The sequence below is a fragment of the Rhinolophus sinicus genome, chromosome 12 (assembly GCF_057876585.1).
Source record: "Rhinolophus sinicus isolate RSI-liver-muscle chromosome 12, RSI-T2T, whole genome shotgun sequence".
NCBI classification, from domain to species: domain Eukaryota; kingdom Metazoa; phylum Chordata; class Mammalia; order Chiroptera; family Rhinolophidae; genus Rhinolophus; species Rhinolophus sinicus.
This window is the reverse complement of record NC_142512.1, coordinates 25,466,788-25,488,452: the sequence shown is the minus strand read 5'-3', so window position 1 is coordinate 25,488,452 and position 21,665 is coordinate 25,466,788. Positions and strand designations below refer to the sequence as shown.

General features: G+C 44.3%; 1 protein-coding gene across 6 annotated transcripts in view; it reads left to right on the top strand.

Moving 5' to 3' along the window:
• Window positions 1-21,665, top strand: part of RFFL (ring finger and FYVE like domain containing E3 ubiquitin protein ligase) — a 62,734-nt gene that overhangs the window by 30,161 nt on the left and 10,908 nt on the right. For 4 of the 6 annotated variants that reach the window (XM_019732607.3, XM_019732606.3, XM_019732604.3 and 1 more), the window contains exon 2: window positions 13,749-13,936. The exons of 1 other annotated variant lie outside the window; for it this stretch is intronic. In XM_019732607.3, coding sequence (XP_019588166.1) covers window positions 13,757-13,936 — 180 coding nt within the window. In that variant the 5' untranslated portion in view covers window positions 13,749-13,756. Of the gene's footprint in view, window positions 1-3,103; window positions 3,230-13,748; window positions 13,937-21,665 lie in introns of those variants that run through there. One more of the 6 variants, XM_074320168.2, reaches the window with a different exon arrangement.

Below are 21,665 nucleotides of genomic sequence, written 5' to 3'. Positions count from 1 at the left end.
TTATTATGTTCATTAGGGGACCGGATTGGCTATAGAATAACTGACTACCTGTGGAGAGTAATCTTGGAATCTTTGTGGAGTATTATAACCGCTTGAATTATCTCAGAACTGGTCCATTCTGATGATCTCAATCCATAAGCTAATGAACGTGGGGCAGGTAAAGGCCTGGGTCCTGGTTTTTGTGCATTTTGTATCCTTGCCACATTGCAAAGAAAGCTGTCCTTCCACTTCGTAATTCCAGGAGCAAATGGGTGAAGTAGTAGCACATCTCAACACCAAGAACAGCATTACAGCACAGGTGTCTTTTCTCAGGAAAATATGAGCCAGTTATAGGCGAAGGGCAAAACCTGAAGGAAGGCAGGTTAAGCACGTGTGTTCACAAGGAGACAATATGGTGAGAACAGGTTTTCTCCGTGGTATTAGGCAAACTAGAAATCTCTTGCTTCCTGGGCTAGATACTGGGCCCATCGCATCCTGGCAGGAGCAGAAAACATTGCAGACCGTCAGCATAATTTTCAGATTGAGATCAAACATCAAATCAAGCCAAAGGTCTGTGGGAGGAAGGAGGTGGGTAGTCTGAATTCATCCTGGATTTATCACAAAATCCCATCTGACTTCAGGTCAGTGCAGGCAGTTATGGAGCACCAGGTAGGGGCCAGAGGTGTGTGTGTTTAATTCTCTGGATTCGGTAGGCAAGAGGAGTTGAGATGCTGAGGGAGAACGTCTTAAACTGGCTGTACTGCTGGAAAAGTGACAAACTCCTTAGCAGTGGAGTAGAATGGGGAAGAAATGGGCTGCCTGGAGGATACACCACTTCTGACCACCTCTGAGAAGAGTTCAGGGATTGTAAAGGAGCTGGTGGGAGGGGCCTGGAGTCCTTTCGTTCTTGGAGGATCATTGGAAAACTAGATTGAGCCTGATGAAAGTATCTGCTTGTCTAACAAAAAGGTAGATAGGGGATAGAGCAGATACTTTTGTCACTTTAAAGAACCTTAACCAAGATTTTCTTGAAATTATTTATAACCAGCTTTTATGGAGCATCTGTTATGCGCTAGGCTGTATTTATTTATTTTTAAAATTAAATTTATTGGCGTGACAATGGTTAGTAAAATTACATAGGTTTCAAGTGTACATTTCAATAATATTAGGTTGGTACAAAAGTAATTGCGGTTTAAAAGGTTAAAAATAATTGCAAAAACCGCAATTACTTTTGCACCAACCTAATCTACCCTCTGTATCACATTGTGTGCTCACCGCCCAGAGTCGGTCAGTTCTCCTTCTGTCACCATATATTTGGCCCAGTGCTAGGCTTTACGTAATACCAGAATCTAGAGCCCTTGTTCATGCCACACCACAGCACATTTGGCGACAGTAACTTTTGTACAGTCCACATTGGAAAGGTAAAATGCGTAATTTTGATCCTAGACAGAATTCCTGTCCTGAAGTGCTGCCTTTTCCCAGGGTGTAGGACTGCCAGAAACGCTCTCACGGAGTCCCTGGCTTCGTGACTGTTGTTTTATCCCGGTTACCCATTATTCAATCACTGTGATCATATCTCGTGAAAGCAGCTTCTTCAGTCAGAAAGTCCAGAAAACCTTACCTGGTAAGTCCTGTTTCCTGCACAAGAGTACGAGGGGGATCGGAGTCTCTATTCTTGAAGAGTTTTGTCATTGGTTTTGATGGAATGAGGGTCCTGAGGTAATTAAACTGCAGGTCTGTTTATTCTGTTTTCAGCATTGTTAGGAGATTTTACTCTGAACTGCTTTCTTCCCTGATTGACTCGCCCTTTGGGGCAAAATGCTGGGCTGAAATTAAATGTGTAGGTTTCTCTGCTGCAGTGTTCAATCTGTCTTCTCTCCTAAACTTCACACTAAGAAGCAGCCATTTAATTGGCCAGCCCCCGAGGGTGATATTTTGGCACAACTCCATTGGTTAGAATTACTTCTCCCTGAACTTGACAGCAGATGCTGAGGCCCCTCTGCAGATATTTGTCACAGACTTGTTGAAACCAGGGAATTTCCAGGAACATATATAACTTGTGATTATTATGTATGTTTTTCAGTTGTTTCCAACAGTTATCACTTCAGGAAAAGAGCTCATTTATTACTAGGAGAAAGTGAAATCTGCCCTTTTCTTCCCCTTATTCATATTGTCATTTTAACACTTTATGCTCCCACACCCTCTGCTGTTCTGTTTCTCTTTTCACCTTGCCTGTACTCTGTCAATAGCAACAGGCAAAGCTCTGCTTAAACCTGGGGGGTGTGACTGGCAGAAGTCTTTCTCTTTGATTTCTGGCATTTCTTTTCTCTGTTAGTTTACTTCTCCATTTGTGGTTTTCGTTCCTATTTGTATTCTTTGCCGTTCTCATCACAGCCCCGTTCCAAGCCAAAGTCCCAAGCCAAAGTCCGTGGAAGGGCATTGAAGCCTCCTGGGCCTTTTTTGGAAGTGATGCTCTTGCTTCTCTTTGCAGCGCTTTATTTCTGGTTTCCTAATGCTGTGATAACTACAGTTTTAATACGTTTCTGTTACTTTTAGGTGGTCAGTCTGTTACCATTCTTGTTGCTCAAGTAATCTTAGAAGACACTTAAAAAGTATCTTAAACGTGTGTGAGGTAGGCATGTTACGATTAGGCTTTGCCTTACAGGTATTTATTTATGTGGTGATATGAGTTTAAAACCCTTCATTTGCTGATCACCCTGGAATCACAGGTGTGAAGTTTTCAAGCATGACTTTCTGCCTCCCTCCTTTTTTTTTTTAAGGCGGGCACAGCTCACAGTGGCCCATGCGGGGATTGAACCTGCAAGCTTGGTGTTATCAGCACCATGTTCTAAACAACTGAGCTAACCCCCCCCCCCCCCCCACAAGCCCTCCTCTTTTTCTTGGAGGTTGTTACAATCTTCAAAAACCTGGAGTTGTTAACTCTATGTTGTTACCATTTGTAATACTTCAACAGATACTTAGTGATCACATTTACCTGGCACTAAGGCTGGTAATAAAGATGTAACACTCACTCTTGTTTCCTCTTTCACTTTCCATGCCCTAACCATGGGAAAAAATACTTTAGAAAGAAGTACACAAATTCTTAGGCAGTTGATTGAATACAGTGCTGCTGGCATGCTCATCCCCTCAGAATGTAATCACCTTGCGATGCAGGGATCTTGCCTGGTTTCGTTCCTCTTGGAGTCCCCAGCAACTGGAAGAGGACTTGGCAGACAGTAGTGCTAGCTAGGTAAGCAGATGAGCGAATTAAAGTTATCGGGAGGTGTACAAGATGCCCTGAGAGTACAGATAGGGTCAGAGAAGGTTTCCCTGAGGAAATAAATGCTGCGTGTGCGAGTTAGGCTGAGACTAGAGGTGCAGGCTGAGAAAATAGCTTGAGGGAAGTTTCTAAAGCCTAAATAAGCTGGGCACTTGAGGGGCAGAAAGAATAGTAGGGTAGCTGGAACTAAGAGCAAGGAGAGTGTGGCTCTCAGCTCTAAGGATTTGTTTCATTTTTATTTAATGGTTACCAGTGAAGAACTTTTAAAAGGAGGGTAATAGAGCATTAGTTGTAGTGGACACAAGTGAAAAACCCCTCCTCAGCCAGGCACAAAGCTAGGCAAGAATAGAAACTGAAACCCATCTTAAATATAGTGAAGGGCTTTATCTTCAGAAAGTGGGGGTCTATCTATAGCACTAGAACCCTGCAGTTGTAAGGAGGAAGTGCAGAGGACCTACTGGATGTACAAATAGATTCCCAGGGATGGGTTTTCTGTCCGTTGCACCTTTTAGAAGTTTCTTAAGTGTTGAAAGTATGGCTTGGTGGTTAGGTACCGCTTTTTGGTGTCTCTAGAAGGGAGTACAAACTAGTGTTAAATACTTCCTCCCTGCTGGCCACTCTAGGTGATTTCCATGGTCTTCTCCCTCGGTCAGTCCATTAACCTTGCTATTCCAGCGCACAGGCTCTTGAATTACTAGTGTTAAGCGTAGGGAGTGTGGATGGTGAAAGAAGATGCCCTCTTCCTGTAGCTACACATTAATCAAAGAACTTGGACTTACATACCATTACCTTCAGCGCTGTTACCCAACCCTCAGGGCTCAGCCTCTTCATTTACAAAATGAACATTTTAATTCTGATATTTGCAGGATTATTGTATTAAATGAGACAATAGATACAAATGGTTAACAACTCACTTAGCACATGTTAGGTGTTTTGTAGTGTTTTTCTTTGTCCTTAAAAAATAAAATCTTCTAGGATCATCTGCGAAGGGACTTCAGGACCCCTGAGTCTGAATAACCCCGTTTTTCCCTTCTCTACAACCTGCGGTTGTAGAGAACCAGGAGATTCTACCACCTAAAGATTTGATCATTTATATTAAAGTATAACTTGGGAGCTGGAGGGGAGAAGAGACGGAGACCTAGCCCTAGAGTCTTTGGGAGCTTTGCCATGTCAGTATGAATTGAGGCTCTGGAAGCTGGTTTAGAGAGAGGCAAACACTTAACATTAGTCCCATGCCTTACGGTAAGGCCTTCCGCTTACTCAACGGCTAGTACTGCCTCCTGCTTTCTGTACGATGGAAAGCCCCGTAACTTGCCTCGCACCTTGACTGGTAAAGTATGTTCCCTCTTTATCCTGAACACCTACTCTGAGTAGGTAAGTTCATTCCTGTCACACAGGCTCAGAGAGGCGACCTTCTTAAGCTCCTTCTGTTACTCTGTATTAGAACCAGGATTTAAGGTCAGGTTTGACTGAGTCTAAAACCAAAGTAAAACATATTTGGGACCTTGTGTTTTTTTTTTACAGTTTTTAAAAAATGTAGCCCCAAATAAAATTCTTACCTGGGAAATACGCATTCCCCGTTTACCCACATCCAAAGTCCTGCCTTGGAGGATGGAAAATGTCTATTAGGTTTTAGAGCCTTCAGAAATATTTTCCTCTGTCGTGTTCCAGCCTTGTGAAATATCCCTTGTTTGTGTCCGGCCCATATACCACTTCAGCAGGGCTGTTGATCTAAGTTAGGCCTTGGGTTCTAAAGTCTACTTGTCTCCTCTGTGACTTAGGTGTTCTGAATTCTTTATCTGAAATAAAATACCTCAGCAATAATCTCAGTGTCACAAAGGACACACCTCACTGTCCCACACCCAGCAAGCGAGACCAGCCTGTAATGTGGTTCACTCTGGGTTGCTCCCTTACACATGCAACAGTTGCCCTATTGGATGCTCATTGTGTTGTCACCAGCATTTTACATCTTCCCCTTCTGAGGTGGACCCCTCAGGCAGGTTTACTGGAAAATTCCAATTGTGAGTCTGAGAGTCTGTTATAAATTAAACAGTTTTGAAGGAGTTCAAGTTGCTTTTCAGACTAAATTATTTTTTTAAAGTAAGCAGCCTTCCAAGTTGAAACATGATTTTAAATTTCAGGTAAGTTCTCAGGATAAAGATTTGATTCTTTATTACGTGGGTGATGTGATTAGCTGTTCTAGAGTCCCCACCCAACCTCAAGCTTTGTGTGGCCGGAGACAGGATGTTGGGCTTTCAGGCCAGTAGTCACTATTGAATATGTAGGCTGTTGCCAGTTTAGAATTGTAACATATAGCTTAATGATAATTTATTTTAATGTGCTGTTTATGAAGCTCTTGCTGTAGGTTAGGCACTTGGTTATTTTTCATCCTTACACATTACCTTCCAACAGGGGAGGTATTTTCTCTTACACGGGTGAGGAAACAGATTCAAAAAGCTTACGTAACATGTGCAAGGTTAGCTACCCTTTGTTTTTGATAAAGGACTTTTTCCTGGTCAGTTTCTGTCACTATAAATATTGATACAATGCTCTGCGCCCTAAGGAGAGATAACTAGTACTTACCTCATCAGCTGTATTGATAAAATACTAAATGTTCCTTTGGCCTCAGTTTGTTCATTCCACAAATTATTTGGGTGCCCACTCGGAAGTGGCGCTGGGCTAGATGGGTGATGTGGATAAAGAAGTGGAGACAGATGAGGTTCCTGCTATAAACAAACAAATAAATACACTTACAGAGGACGATAGTCCTCATGAAGGAAACAAAAAGGGCGGTGAGAGTGTACGTGACTGCAGGGGACTCCTCTAAATGGTCATGTTTGAGACGTAAGGATGAGAAGGAGCAGCAGCAGCAGCAGGGGGACCAAGTGCGGAGGCCCTGAGGCAGGAAGGAGCTTGTTGTGCTTGAAAAACTGAAAGGATCCCATGGCTTGAAGCTCAGTGAGTGGTGCAGAAAGTAGCAGGACATGCACTGGAGAAGTAGGCAGGGAGTGACGGCACATACAAGGTCTTTTACTCATGTGAGGACTTGGAATTTTAATTCTAAAATGCAGTGGGATCCATTGAAGAGCTTTCATGGGGAGGAGGGAAGTGGTGAGGCCTTGTGGCGAAAGAACTGGAGAGGGGGAAGGACTGGAGCTGGCAAGCTAGTGAGGCCATTCTTTGGTGTGAGAAACCGTTCTAACTCTGGAAATACAGTAGAACACAAAGTCCTTGCCCTCATGGAGTTTTTATTGCAGTTAGGTGAGACAGTTGACAAATAAGCAAATAATAGTAGCTAGTGCTAAGTGTTACGCATGAGATTAGAAAGTGACCTTTAAGCTGAGGGATGAATGACAAGGAACTAAGCATATGATGTTCTGGAGAGAAGGGTACAGGCAGAAGGAACAAACAGCAAATCAAAGGGCCCGGAGAGGGAAACCTGAGTAATAGATGCGAGACGGTGATGGAGACCACTGTCGGGGAGGTGGAGATGGGAATTTATGACTCTTCAGCCTAAGAGTCATATCGCAAGTCACTGACTGGGGTCTCCTCCAGACAGAGAGTGGGACGGAGAGGGCGCCAAAGACAGCTAGGCACTCCCAAGGGCCTGTAAGAAAGGGGGGGGGGGCGGGGGGGGGCGGGAACCAGCAAAGAAGCTTTGAGGTGGGAGGAAAACCAAGTGTTGAGTTCTGGAAGCGGAGATGATTAGAGGGGAGAGTGGTCCAAGGAGGAGGGAGAAGCGTCACTGTGCGGGGAGGTTGAGTCAGATGAAGACACTTGGACCTGGGCCACTTGGTCGAGCGAGACTGGAGAAACCTGAAGAGTGAATTAGAAGTTGAGGAAGTGGAGTCAAGTATTTGGAGAAATTTTGATGTCGAGGAGAACAGAAAAGGCCCTTACTGAGGAGTGGGGGACGTGGGGTCAGAATGGTTTATTTTTGGTTATTGATTTTTACAAATTACAAATATTCTTCTACATGCTTTTTAAAACTCATAAAACTTTTAATTGAACTATAACTAGGGAAGGACACAAATTTTGAGCAGATACTTTGATGAATTTTCACAAACTAAACATTATCTGTGTAATCAGCTCTCAAGAAACAGAACATTACTGGAAGCTCCCCTGTGCCTCTTCCATTTACACCCCAACCCCCAGGGATAACCATTAACCTTAATTCTAACACCATAGATCAGTTTGCGTGTGTTTAAATTTAACATAAATGGAATAATTTAATATATAGTCCATTTGTGCCTATCTTCTTTCATCTGTACTATTGCATATAACTAGTTCGTTCATGGTCACTGCTGTGTGAACATACCATAATACATGTCTCCATTTTCCTGTTACTGGATATTTGGATTCTTTCCAGCTTGGGGCTATTACAGTAGTACTGCTCTGAATATTCTTGTATACTTTTTTTGGTGAATGTATTTCTGCTGGGTATATACCTGGAAGTGGAATTTCAAAGCCATGGTGTGTGTATTTGTGTGTTTGTGTTTCCAAAGTGGCTGTACCAGTTTCCACTTCTGCCAGCAGTCGTTAGAGTTCCAGTTTCTCTACATTCCTGGCAGCACTTGGTGGTATCTGTCTTTTCCGTTGTAGCCATTCCAGTGGGTGGTGGTAATACTTTGTGGTTGTAAGTTGTATTTCCCTTATGACAGGAAGAGGTTTAAGGTGAGAAATCTTGTAGCATTCCTGTGTGCTGATGGCAAGGCTCCAGTAGAGATGGGAAGCAAAAGCCCAGAGGGGAATCGGCTGCAGGGTAGGCCAAAGTGTGTGTGTGTGTGTGTGTGTGTGTGTGTGTGTGTGTGTGTGTGTGTGTGATGGGGAACACTTTTATCTTATGGCCTGTGGAGCATAGGCGTCAGGATCTGAGCCACTTAGGTTCAAATCCTGGCTTTACTACCCTCTACCTATGACCTTTAGCAAGTTAAGTAACTTCTCTGAACCTTGGTTTTCCTACCTGAAGATGGGAGGAACTGATCTGCTTTTCCAGAATTGTGAGGATCGCATGAGATAACACGACACAGTACCTAGCTCAGTGCCTGGCAGATAAGAAGCATTCTTGTTCCAGTGAATGGCTGCTTTCTTCTTTACTTCTTAAAATACGTAATTACTTATCAATTATTTCAAAGAGGCATAGCTAAGCCTATTGATAGGCTTTCCATAGCATTTCCTTTCAAAGCCATTGCAATTGTACTTTAATTGCTTTTTAAGGATAATATACAAGATGAAGCAAAGCACATTCTGTATTAATGATCCACAATGTGAGATACTTTTCTTTATGCACTTACAGCATAGATGCTTTTAATAATTTCAGGGATACAGTAGTGACAGTAGGCAAACCACTCTCAATAAACGAGATGATTCTGTAAGGCTCGCCATCTAGCCGTTTTCTGATTTGCTGTATCATAAAGGTACTTCTTCGAGGATTGGGGGCATTTTAATTAGGTATCTTAAAAAGATTTTTCGAAAGTCTTAACCATGGGTTCACCTGAAGTATGTTAATTCCACTTGCTCTCTCTGCATGTGTGTGCCACTGCCTGGGCACACAGACCAGTTCATTAACGTCACAGTCGGTTGGGTGAGAGCCTTGGGGACTTGACTTGACTGCTTAGATTTTGGTGGTTAACAAGGTGGTTTTGGAGTCGCACTGCACACTAGTACTCATTTTTTCGGGGCACTGACATTCGGACCCTTCTACTCCATAGGAAAGCCCATGACAACTATCGATCCACTTAAAGTGATTTGACTTGGGCAGGTGAACAAGGGAAGTGATTGTAGGGAGAAGTCGCGTTACTTTCTCTCTGGTCTCTAACTCTGACTGTGCGCAGCCTACCTGGGGTAGGTCATTTATCTTACCCTGTGGGTAACACTGTAATTTTCCTGTTCAGCAGGGCTCAGTCTCCCGAGAAACACCAGCATACTTATCAAGCTGACAAAAGCCCATGTGCTAGCTAGCCTTTCTGGCCTCAGACCACTGGGTTACCCACAGGAAACAGTAAATTCTCTTGTTCACCCCAGCCCTCCATCTCCCGTCCTTCTTCCCTTTAAGCAAAGTCTGGCAGGTTTCACACAAACTCAGAGGAGCGCCGTCAGAGACTGTATTTGAGGATTAAGTCGCCAAGCCCATCTTTTCTGAAGAGGGTATGGGAATTAGGGAAAGAATTTTCAAGCCCTCGGTGAAGATTTGATAATTTTCTTTCAAGATCAGAAGGAGGTTTGCCGATCAGAGAGGGATGTTTTTCAAAGTTGTCAACATAGCGAGAATTCTTTATACCCCCCGCCCCAATCGGTTCCTTGGTTTTAGTCCTTCAGTAACATAATCAGATGCTGTGTGTGTGTATCTGCTTAGGCCTGAGGGATGAAAAAATATATTCCCAAGAGGAAAGCATTTAGTTTGTATGACAGTGTTAAAATTATAAACGCTTTCCTTTCATTCCCTGAAACAGCCCTGAATATAGTTATTTAGGAGTAGGGCTTTCCAGTTGGGCAAGAGAGTACTTTGAACTGACACACACATTAGGAAGTGTGTCTTTTTGGTATTTAAATATATGTCAAAAAGAGTAAAAGCCTGGTCTTTTGACTTTGGTGAACCTGTTCTGTCTGAGTGAGTAGGTCTACGGTATTTTATACTGGAGATTCTTTCCACCTAGCCCTTTCCCTAATAACGCCTTCTCCACATATACAAAGCTCCAGGGTAAGACTGTTCTCCACCTAAACACGGGGCCTGTGGAATAACTGGCAAGTTTCAAGTCTTCTCACAGAGCCCAGGCCTCCTTAAGAGTAGCCACGTCCTTGAACAGGCCAATGCCTTTTCTTTCAGAGCTGTTCAGAAGAAGCAGTTAAGATTAGAACCAAAGTCGAGGGAATGAAAATAGTGCTGTGGATGATAGATTCTCCTGACTCCCAGCTAAGGAAGGGCTTCCTGAGCTCTTGTAGCAGGATGGCCTCGTTGAGCTATAGTGCCTTCCTGGGCCCAAAGTCCCCTGGGAACAAGGACCTTGTCAAAATCACTTTTGGTGTCCCCAGTGCCCAGCACATAGCTGGTGCTTCCTAAGTGCTTGTAAAGCACACGAGTGAAGCACACAATATACAGCTGGCCAGCTTTGCAGTTTTTTCCTACTGATTGTGCCTTACCAAGTGGTTCTACCTGTTATGTGGCAAAGTCCTTATCTCTTAGGAAAAAATTGCAACATGTAGATTCCTGGTGTGGAATAAAGTTTGTTTTCTTTATGTGGTTAAATGCTCCCCCGCCCTACCCCTGCCTTTCCTTTTTATTTCACTCTGGTTACATCTCTGTTCCATTCTATGATGAAAGAGGTGACCTTCCTCTTGCCCAGGAGTAGTCTACCGGAATCGGATCACTTGGCCTCTTTTCTTTCTACTCCTGGCCCTTACTCCCATCATTTATTTCCAGCTTCCCTTCTTCTATTATAAAACCTCCTAGTCTTTGGGCATTTCCTCTGCGGTCTGTGAATACGTCTGCATTTCTCTTACCTTAGTGACCTGGGTCCTCTTCCACTACCGCCTTCTCTCTTCTCTTCACAGTCCAAAGTTTCTTGAAAGAGCAATTTATCTTTAGAGTCTGGCAAATCCTCACTTCTCATTCACTTTCCAACCAATGGTTATCAGTGAGCTTCACTCTTCCTAAACTGCTCAGGCAGAGAGCACACCTACGTTTTCTTAAAACTAGGTCCATTGGGTATTTTGCATTGTTATTGTCTTATACTCTACAGGTCTTGACAGTGTTGGTCATTTCTTCTTGAAACTCAAAACCACTCTTCCAGTTTTCCCACCCTGAGCATTTTGTCCTCTGTTCTGCTGGTCGGATTTCCTGTTTGCCCTTTCGATCAGGGGTTCCCAACGGTTCTCACAGACCCATCTCTCTTCTAAACCCAGACTGTCCATCAGTCTTCTGCCCTACTCTGACTTTACATACTTGTAGGCTGAGGATTCCCAAACCTTCATCTTCAGCTGAGACCATCTCCCTGTGTGCAGTGTATGCACCAGCTCGTCCCCCTAGCACAACACTCATCGTCTTAACCTGCCCACCTCTTTCACACAGAGACACATGCCTTCTCCCGGGGGCTTTATCACAGTTAATGATTCCACTATCTATCCTGTTGTGTAATTCAGAGACCCTGGGATTCGTCAAGGCTGTTTTCTCTCCCCCTACCCCCAGCCCATGGCAGCACACAGCAGCTCACAGCAGCCCAGCTCCAGGGAGAGCTGCTGTTCACAGTCTTAGCCATAGAGGGCGCAGCTCACTGGACCATGTGGGAATCGAACCAGCGACCTCCCCGTTAGGAGCAGGGCATGCCAACCACCTGAGCCACTGGGCCAGCCCAAGAGACAACTCCTATGTTTACTTTTTGCCTCTACCTTCCCAGAGAAATTGTAGTTAAAGTATTGTTACAATGTAGGTAGCGACAACTAATGTTTATTTAGTGCTTCACAGCCTGGGGAACGTCCAGATGAGAGAAATAAAATGCCAAAAGTTTATGACTTGTTAGAAGTAGGTAACACAGCCCATAAAGTAGTAAAACAAGGCTTGGGACCAGGTCTTCTGATTCCAGATCCTGGCTTCCTTGTATTATTACACACCATCTCAGATGTTTCTAGCAACAGGTGATTTAAAGAATTACAGAATCCCTCCTCCAGAGGGCTACTATTAGATTGGTGCAAAAGTCATTGCGGTTTTTCCCCTTTATTTTTAACCTTTTAAACCGCAATTATTTTTGCACCAACCTAATACTTCACTGTTGTCCCCAGTCTCTTGCCAACAAAGAACTCACTTAATGAACTGCTCTTCATTGTTCCATGTGACCTACTAGTTGCAAGTAAGGCAGATTAGGTCTCTGTCTTCTGGGAATTTAGAGTCTTCAGACAAGTAATAGTGAGTCAGCGAGAAATGTTTTTGATGTGTAGGAAATGGAACGAACGCGTGCTTAGTTAAGATTTAAATATTGTGTGTGATTCATTCATTCAGTGATCCTTGTGGAGCCACCTATCTGCTGGCACTGTATGATGTCATTGTCCCTGTTCTCATGGGGTCACAGGCAGGTGGGGGAGACAGATGTTCATTGGACCCACCTCCAAGAGTGAATGAATTATATCACAGGTGTATTGGTGGCATGTTGGGAAGCTGAAAAGGCCTGAGAGTTGTCAGAGGCCTAAGGTATAGCTGTCTGACCAGGAAGTGCCTCCCTCTGCTGGGCCTCTTTACTTTCCTCTGTAAAATGACCAAGGTTGAATCCGCTGGGTTCTTAGTTCCTTTCAGCTTATCACATCTTTGAACTATGATCTAACAAAGACACTTTGAATGAGTCAGGAGGCAGAGCAGAAAGTACCATTCTTTTGTGTGAACTGATTATTGAGTAATAACACTAAATGTTCCATTTATTATCTCTGTAAATGGGGTTCAGGCTTAAAATGTCTATATTGAGTGCCTTGGTCTACTGAGAAAAGCACACTCTAACTTTTTACAGGAATGCTTGGCATTGTAGTGGACTGTCTTGCAATCTTTAGGTTATTCTGACATTTCAGGGACCTTAAAAAATCATCAATCCCCTTGCCCCTAGTGCCTGTATTTGGTATGTAAAATGGACATAATAATCCCAAACTTGCTAATAAACTCGCAGAACACGGGTTCAGCAAGGAAACAAATACTTGCTGAGCATCTGCTACGTGAATGACGCTGGACAGGGTACAGTGCAGACCTGAGTAAGTAGTCCCTGCCCTCAAGGGATCGGCGGCTGACTGGTAGGAAACAGAGAGAGCGTATCTGTGTAACAAACTGTTACAGGTGCTGTGATGGACGTTTATTTAGAGTTGCAGGTACAAACGTACGCGTAGTTAGTTCTGCTGCCTGGTGGGAGGGCAAACGGGAGAGGCAGCTGCGGCACAGGGAGAAGAACAGCGGGTGCAGAGACAGAGACCTGGGTTTTCAGAGTCTCGGTTCTTTATATATTAGCTGTGTATGACTTTGACGTCTTTGAGCCTGGGTTTGCCTCATCTACAGAAAGGAAATAATGATACCTCCTCACACGATCCGTGTGAGCACGGACTTAGACACGTGTATGTGTGCACATGACAAAGTTCTGTCTGTCTGAGCTGTAGGAACGAGGTCATGTTCCTGCGTAAAGTGGGTGTCAGTCTACTTGTAATTGCTACGGCAAGAGATTTTATTTGAAGTCAGAGCTCAGATTAAACCCAAACAGGGATCGGCAGCAGCCTTTCAAAGGCAGTGTGCCAACTTGGCAGCCGTGCTGTCCTGGCAGATCAGGGGCCTATACTTACCTCTTACGTGCAGAGGCAACTGCGGTGGTGGAGGAGGTGGCAAGAAGCCTGTGGCCCCTAAAAACCCATCTGCACCTCTCTGGCAGCCGCTGTGGATTGAGTATCCCTGCTCACTGTGCCCTCAGGAATGGTGGCGAACTGAGATGTGTCTGAACTCTGACCTTTTCCCCTTTCCTCCCTGCACCAGATTTTATCATGTGGGCAACCTGCTGCAACTGGTTCTGCTTGGATGGACAGCCTGAGGAGGCCCCAGCACCCCAGGGAGCCAGGACGCAGGCCTATTCCAACCCCGGGTACAGCTCCTTCCCTTCCCCAACAGGCTCGGAACCAAGCTGCAAGGCCTGTGGGGCCCACTTCACAAACATGGCCCGGAAGGTGAGTGCTGCCTTCTCAGCCTGCTGCCACCTCGGGCCCTGGGCCAGCCTGCTGACCTGTAATGCCTGCTGCCTGGCCTTTGCTGGGCAGCGCTGGTAACCCAGACCTGTTCCTGTCACAAAAGTGTTGAAGAAAAACTAACCCAGCAAAACCAAAGCATCTCGGCATTGACTGGTGTCAGCTAGACCTGAATTCAGATGTTAGCTTTGCTATTCACTGGCTGTGTGTCTTAACCTTTCTTGGGATTCATTTTCCCCATTTATAAAATGGGAATATAAAAGTGGTACCCATCTGACTGTGCGAAAATAAAATGGGATAAGATTACGAAGGGTACCCAGTACAATGCTTGGCACTCGATGTTATTGTCAAGCTGCCATCATAAAAAGCCTGACTGCAGATGAACTTTTTTTTTTTCTTACTGAAAACAACGTCAAGGACATCTGAGTACATCGAGACCCTAACAACACAAAGACTGGCTCTTATTTACCGTAGCGATTTCATTTGAAATGGATTGTAGCTATGATTTCCAGATTAGCGAGTGGGAAGTGGAATTATTGGCTGGGTAATGGTGTGTAGGTGTGGGCCGTGGCTTTGTCAGCGCCCCGAGGCCACATGTTCTCTATGGTCAGGCACGACTGGGGCTGATGGTGAACCCTGACCCGGAGAAAGAACTCCTGTGTTCTGTATTTTGCTGTGGAACAAGAAGTTTGCTGCCCAGGATGTGATGTTAAAATGGCGATAATGGGAAATTTGAGAGGAAACAATCCTTTTTAAACCACCTGCTGTTTGCCAGGGGCTGTTTTAAGCAATTTAGATTTTGTTTCATTTAGTCCTCACAATAAGTTTGGTGTAGGTTTTAGGGTCCTTATCCCCCCATTTTACACATGAGACACTAGGACTTAGAGTTTGACAGTTAAAAGGAAACTGTACATGTCAAGTTCCTGACAAACAGCATAAGAGACATTAAAATACACATTCTCTTCCCTCTATGGAGGTAGTGCCCCAAGATTATAGTTACTAAATCGCAGAGCTGGGATTCAAACCCAGGTCTTTGACTCTCGAGTTATCTCCCAGAAGACATTCAACATCTCAGAATTTCTGCCGCTCGAAGTGTTGACCACCTCCCCTTTTGTACCTGTAAGATGATGGAGGATTGGCATTTTGCTGTGTACGTTGTATTTTGCCGACCCTTCACTATAGTGCAGTGAAGCGGGGCACATAGCTGAGCTTTGCTGTGATTTGCTTGGCTACCCCAGGCACTGTGGGAACTCAAGCAGAGAGGCTGCTGCATGAGCCAGGGAGCTGTGGCTTGGAGTGCAGAGGTGCCCCTCCTTTTATGCTTAGACCGAAAGGTTGAGTCAATAGGTTGAGGCTGAAGGGGAGAATAGAAGGGACCTGGGTCACATGGCCTCAGTCATCTCAGTGATGGAGACGGTGGGGTGGAGTTAGGACCTGAGATGAGATGGAAGGAGGGCTGTTGGGTACTTGTCACATGCCTGGCACTGCATGCGGCCTTTCGCATGAGTTACCGCCTTGAATCCTTGCAACAGCCTATGAAATATGTACCATTATTTGTTCCCATTTTACAGATGAAGAATTTTTTCTCTTTATCTAAAGTAGTAGTTTCAAGGACTAGGTACACCAAGAGTCTAGTGGATAGCCACAGATGTTGCTGTTTTCTCTATGACACCAAGAAATGCTAGGAACAGCTGCTGGTAGAAGTGGCAACGTCAACGGCAAGAAAGAGTAGGGAAAAGCCTTGTTTAAATGAGGCAGCATGAATTTGCAGTATTTTTTTTTTAAACCTCTTTTTTTTTTTAACCTGGTGGTGTATACCTTTTTATTGTTATTCAACAGTTAAAACATTTTTTACAGTTATGTAAGTATACAACTTACAGTCAAATTGTTCAACAAAGTTAGTTGTAAACAGTAGAATCCCCCTTCTCATTTTGCTCTCCTCAGAGGCAACTGCTTTCAGTTCTTTTGGCTGATTCTTTTAGTAGTTACTTCCACATTTCTCTCTCTCTCTCTCTCTCTCTCTCACACACACACACATGCACACAGACACACACACAGCCCTTGAACAATGTGGGGGTCGGGTGCTGACACCCCGCACAGTCATAAATCTGTATATAACTTTTTTTTTTAAGATTTATTTTTTACTGGGGAAGGGGAACAGGACTTTACTGGGAAACAATGGGTTCCTCCCAGGACCCATCAGCTCCAAGTCAAGCCACTGTCCTTTCCATCTTAGCTGTGGAGGGCGCAGCTCAGCTACAAGTCCAGCTGCCGTTGTTCAATCTTAATTGCAGGGGGCACAGCCCACCATCCTTTGCGGGAGTCGAACCGGCAATCAACTGAGCCATCTGGCCGCCCAGGAGCTCAGTGGCAGCTCATTGTCTTCATTCCAGTTGTGGAGGGTACATCCCGCTGGCCCATGTGGGAGTTGAACTGGCAACCCCACTGCCCAGAGCTCATGTTCTAACCAACGGAGCCACCCGTACGCCCCTGTGTATAGCTTTTAACTCCTCAAAAACTGAACTACATTTCCTCGTATCCAAGGGGCATTGTGAGCCCCCCGCCCCGCCCTTATTAAATGTCAGTTACAGTCTATGGAGTGGAAATGGAGAAAGAAAGGGCAAAGAGGACAGTGATGGTGACCCAGGCTTGGGGATCAGCATGTCAAGTGTAGAACCAGGGGGTCAAGTGAGTTCTTGACATTTCTTAGCTGAAAGAGAGAATGTGAATGAATGTGAGTGACTGAGGAAACCACCCCCAGAGAAAGGTTAGGTAAGGATGGGAAGATGCTTTTTCTTTATGGTTGTTGTCACCTCCTGACATAAATGTTTGTGGACTGCCTGTCTTCTCAGATGGTACCTAGGAACAGGGAGTTTGTCAATTTTGTTCACAACTTTTTATCTGCAGTGTTTAGAACAGTGACCAATACATAGTAGGTAGGCAATAAATTTTTTTTGAATAAACGAATGAATGAATGGACAGTTGAGTTGAGAGCAATGTAAAAAAGGGGAAGTAGAGCAGAGAGTTGCTGTTTTTATTACTTTATGGCTGAGGATTCCCTGCTGAAGATTTTCATAGAGGGCCCAATTCTGTGCCAGCAGCATGGTAGCGGCTACCATGCTCCTGTTTCGTGAAGGCAGAGCTGTGGAAGCCCGAGGCCTTTCCCTCAGGGAGCTTAATGTCTGATTAGGAGGCGCACATTTGCAAAGAACTAGTAACAGTCAGCTGGGTAAATGAAGTGCTGGGGGATCAGGCACTTGGTAAACTGTTGGTAAACTGATCCTTTTAGTTAGATGAAGGAAGGTTCATTGATTTGCACAGCAGTGGCGGAAGTAAAGGCACCAGATGTGGGGCAAGTGTAAGGTGTTTGGGAGAACTGTGAGTGGCCTTTTTGGCCCGAGGGCAGGATGCTTGGGAAGTTAGGGTAGAATAAAGTTGGGATTCGGTGGTGAAGGGCCATGACTGCCATAGCAGGGAGCTTGTAGCCACAGACCAGGAAGCGTCAGAAAGGTTTTGAACACAGGACCAGCCTGATCAGCCCTGTCTCAGGTAGTAGACGTGGCCTCATTAGTGGTCAGAGTAGCACTTAGGACACTCTTACACACTTGGTGAGAAGTTCTCCGAGCCTGGTCTAGGGTGGTGGCTGAGACTGACTGATGTACTTACCATTTAGTGAGCAACAAACTCTTCGTGCCAGACCCTGTGAAGTAGTAGTTGTTAACTCATTTTACAGATGAAAAACATGAGACTCAAATACTTAGCTACTAAGATAGAAGGGCATGCAGCACAGGAAGACAGATGAAATGGAGGACAAGATCAAACAATGCCAGGATATTGGCCTGGGTGCCTGCAAGCATGGCAAATGATTCAAATAAAGAACTTTCCCCTATTCATTGGGAAATAACTTGCTGAATATCTACTGCATGTCAGGCATTGCCCGGGCTGGGAAGGCAGAGATGAAGTAAGTCATCCCTGCTTAACAGGGAGCTTGCAGTCTGACAGGAAGGTGGGGCAGATACATAGCCATTCAGAGACAAGAAGAAAGCATCCGTAGCGAGAAGGGCTTTTGTGGAGGGAAAGACAAGTTCCCGTTTGGATAGTAAAAGATGGTTCTGGGTACAACATTTTCTTGCTAAGAAATTTTTTGTAATTCACAGTGAATTTTGTGAATATTAAGGATGTTTTCCCCTATTAGAATTTTTTTCTGGTAATTTTATGCTTTAGTGGATCAGCATTCTTATCATAAGGGTTTGGCATTTAATAGCCACAGGCTTTCAAAATGTCTTTTCTAGAAGTGGTTGAATTGAAAGGATTACATGGATCCTACTATCTTCTTTTCTTCATTGTGGTCAGTATTTTCTGAATGCTCATTCGGTACAAAGCACAGATAACTTTCAGTACTTTACAGAGACTACATAAGATTTGCCATGTTTCCCCGAAAATAAGACCTAGCCGGACCATCCACTCTAATGCATCTTTTGGAGCAAAAATTAATATAAGACCTGGTATTGTATCATATTGTATTGTATCATATCATATATCATATCATATCATATCATATATCATATCATATATCATATCATATCATATCATATATCACATACCCAGTCTTATAGTGAAATAAGAGTGGGTCTTATATTAATTTTTGCTCGAAAAGATGCATTAGAGCCGATGGTCTGGCTAGGTCTTATTTTCGGAGAAACATAATATCACCCCTGACTTCCTAGAGTTTCCAGTCTTGGAGAGAAATGGCAGGCCGTAATTTTCCCACAAGCCAAATATCCCATCTGTATTAGTAATACTTACGTGTGGTTTAATAGCAGCCTTGACAATTTTGGAGGGAGTTTAGTACCCAGCCTCTTTAGTTGGACCAGTTTGAGGAGGAGATTGTGTTCAGAAACATGGAAGAGATATTCAGATCTCATAGTGGAAAGAGGAGTAGTTCCTAGGTACTGGCAAAAGCTCAGAGATGAGGCACAGGGGAAAGGGAGTAAAAGTTGACTGTCTTACCTTTTGGTGAGTATACCCGGGTACCTTATGCTGAGGTTTTATATAATCTCATATGATATTTCCAGTAGTCCTTAAGGGCAGGCTGGCCACCTGACCTCACAGGGAGGAATCTGATGCTCTGGGAGGATGTCTGTTTTGCACAAGTTGCCTTAGCCAGGAAGTGCCCATCCAGGACTGAATCCCGATTGTGTCACTCCTCTGGCGGCCCTTTTTCCTCTCAGTGGTCTGCAGAAAGGAATGCCTGTAGGAAGGACGGTAAGGAGGAAGGGCTGGTCGGGTGAGAAAGTGGGCCTGGTCTGTGCCGGGGACTATGGGTGGGCAGGGAGCAGGAATAAGGGAAGGGCACGTTAGCAAAGGGGAGCAACCCTTGTAGACTCCCTGAAAAGTGGTGCCGCTGCCAGCTTTTTTGATGCTGGATGTTTGTGTGTACTCTTGGCATTTATACAGGCATATTAGCTCTACTAATTTATCTGTCATGCTACCTTGTTACTCAATTGGTTTGTACCATTTGCTAGAATTTATACTGTGTTTTCCCGAAAATAAGACCCAGCTGGACAATCAGCTCTAATAAATATTTTGAAGTAAAAATTAGTATAAGACCTGGTCTTATTTTACTATAAGAGCTTATTTTAGTTATATTATATTATAATGTAAGACCCAGTTTTATAGTAAAATAAGACTAGGTCTTATAATATAATATAATATAATATAATATAATATAATATAATATAATATAATATAAGTAATGTAATATAATGTAATGTAATACCGGGTATAACGTAATATAATACCGGGTCTTATATTAATTTTTGCTCCAAAAGACGCATTAGAGCTGATTGTCTGGCTAGGTCTTATTTTCTGGGAAACACGGTATATGCATGATTCCTTTGCTCATTCTGCCCACATTTGTTGATGGCCATTTTTTCCTTTTCCTTTGTTCTCTCCTGCCTCTGCCAACTGGGATTTTAGCTTCAAGCACTGTCTTTCTCCTTTAGGGTGTATTTCAGATGCAGGCTGACTTCAGAGTCCCTGGGAGGCGGGTGGAGACCATGGACACAGAAACTGGGTTGCTGTCTTTGCATCCTGATCTTGCACCCAATAAACCACACACATGTGAGGAAAGAACAGGGAGTTGCGTAGGTCTGGCTGATTGAGCAGCTCAGGGCTTTTAATTGTGTCCAACTAGGTCTTGTCACACTGCCTTGACTTAAGAAATGTTCCATGTCAGGACCTACAACCTTAAGACATTGAAGCCTCTTCATTTCACTCTCAGTCATCCTAAACACATTTCATGTCCCAATAGAAAAGCTTTAGATAGCTATGAACCCCCAGGACCCCGAAGCATCCATTTTCCACCTGAGTGGCTACTGGTCTCGGAACCGTTTTGGTGCTAGTGCAGCCATGCGACCTTTTCAGTCAGCCTGCGGACATTTTATTTTCTGGTTATAACTGTGTAGAGAATAAAGGAGTTTGATATATGCCCTCTTGCAATGCCTTCTAAGTATTAATAGTCAAAACTGGATGGGAAACATTATGCCTGTCTCCCTTTACTACATAAATGACACTTAGACTAAATATAACTATCTCAGCTATGCAGACTTGTACTTCAGCCCCGCACAAGTGGCTGTGATTTTGACTGAGAATCTAAGTCTCTTGGGCATTCTTGTTAGCTTGAATAGCTTTCTATACTTAGAAAAGAGTGAACAGAAATATTTAGGTTAATCCTTGAGTCACCACAGGATGAAAAGTTTTTTATTTCTCTAAACGATCAGTGAGTGTGCCTTCTAGGTTTGCCCAGTATGCCCCAGAATGACGTCTCCTGTGGGAATGTGGCCTGCTCTTGGCTGCAACAGAGCAGTCAGATGGCACTGTGCTTGTGCAGCCAGTGGGGCAAGAGGCTGAGGACTTGCTTCCTGTGAGTGGAGCAAGCCATCGTGTGTTGTGTTGTCTGAGACCGTGGGGATTGCTGCTGCCAGGCGGTACCAGCTTGCCTGCCAGGCGCTCGTTGCCCGTCTGAGACACTCTGTACTTTCTCGAGTGAGAGCTCCCTAATCATGTCCAGAGGCCCTCCTGAAGCTGTCTAAATATTTGTCTTGGATGTGCTCTTATGTACCACTGAATTCCCAGCACTCTGAGTGGGCCTTCGTGGGGGTGGAGGGGGCTGGCTCTGGCCTCTGTGGATTGGGCACTGGGTTGGGAGTCTGGAGATGGAGAGCCAGGCCTTTGACTCAGTACCGCTGTCGGCGTGACTGGAACCGAGGTCGGCACCATGGCCTGGCGGAAGGAGCATGACTGGGCATTAAACTCAGGACACCTGGAGGGTAAACCCTCACTCTGCTCTACTGCCTGCCCTGGACTATTACACTTACAACTTCAGACCTCGGTTGCTCTGGATATGAAACAGAGAGGGATACGAATAACTACTTTTTGGGGTGGCTTTGAGAATTCAGTGACAAACTGGGTACAGCTCTAGCACATAGTAGCCACTCAATAAATTTAATAATAGTTACCACCACCACCACCACCTTTAAACATTTGCTTTCTTATCTCAGCAATAAAATGGAAAGAATCATAGTTCAGGATTTGAATGGCTCTCATCATTAGCTCGTATTTCATAGCAATAATAACTGAAACAGTTACTTATTGAAGACTCCTGTGTCAGATACACTAAATGCATTATCTTTAACTTTACAACAATCCT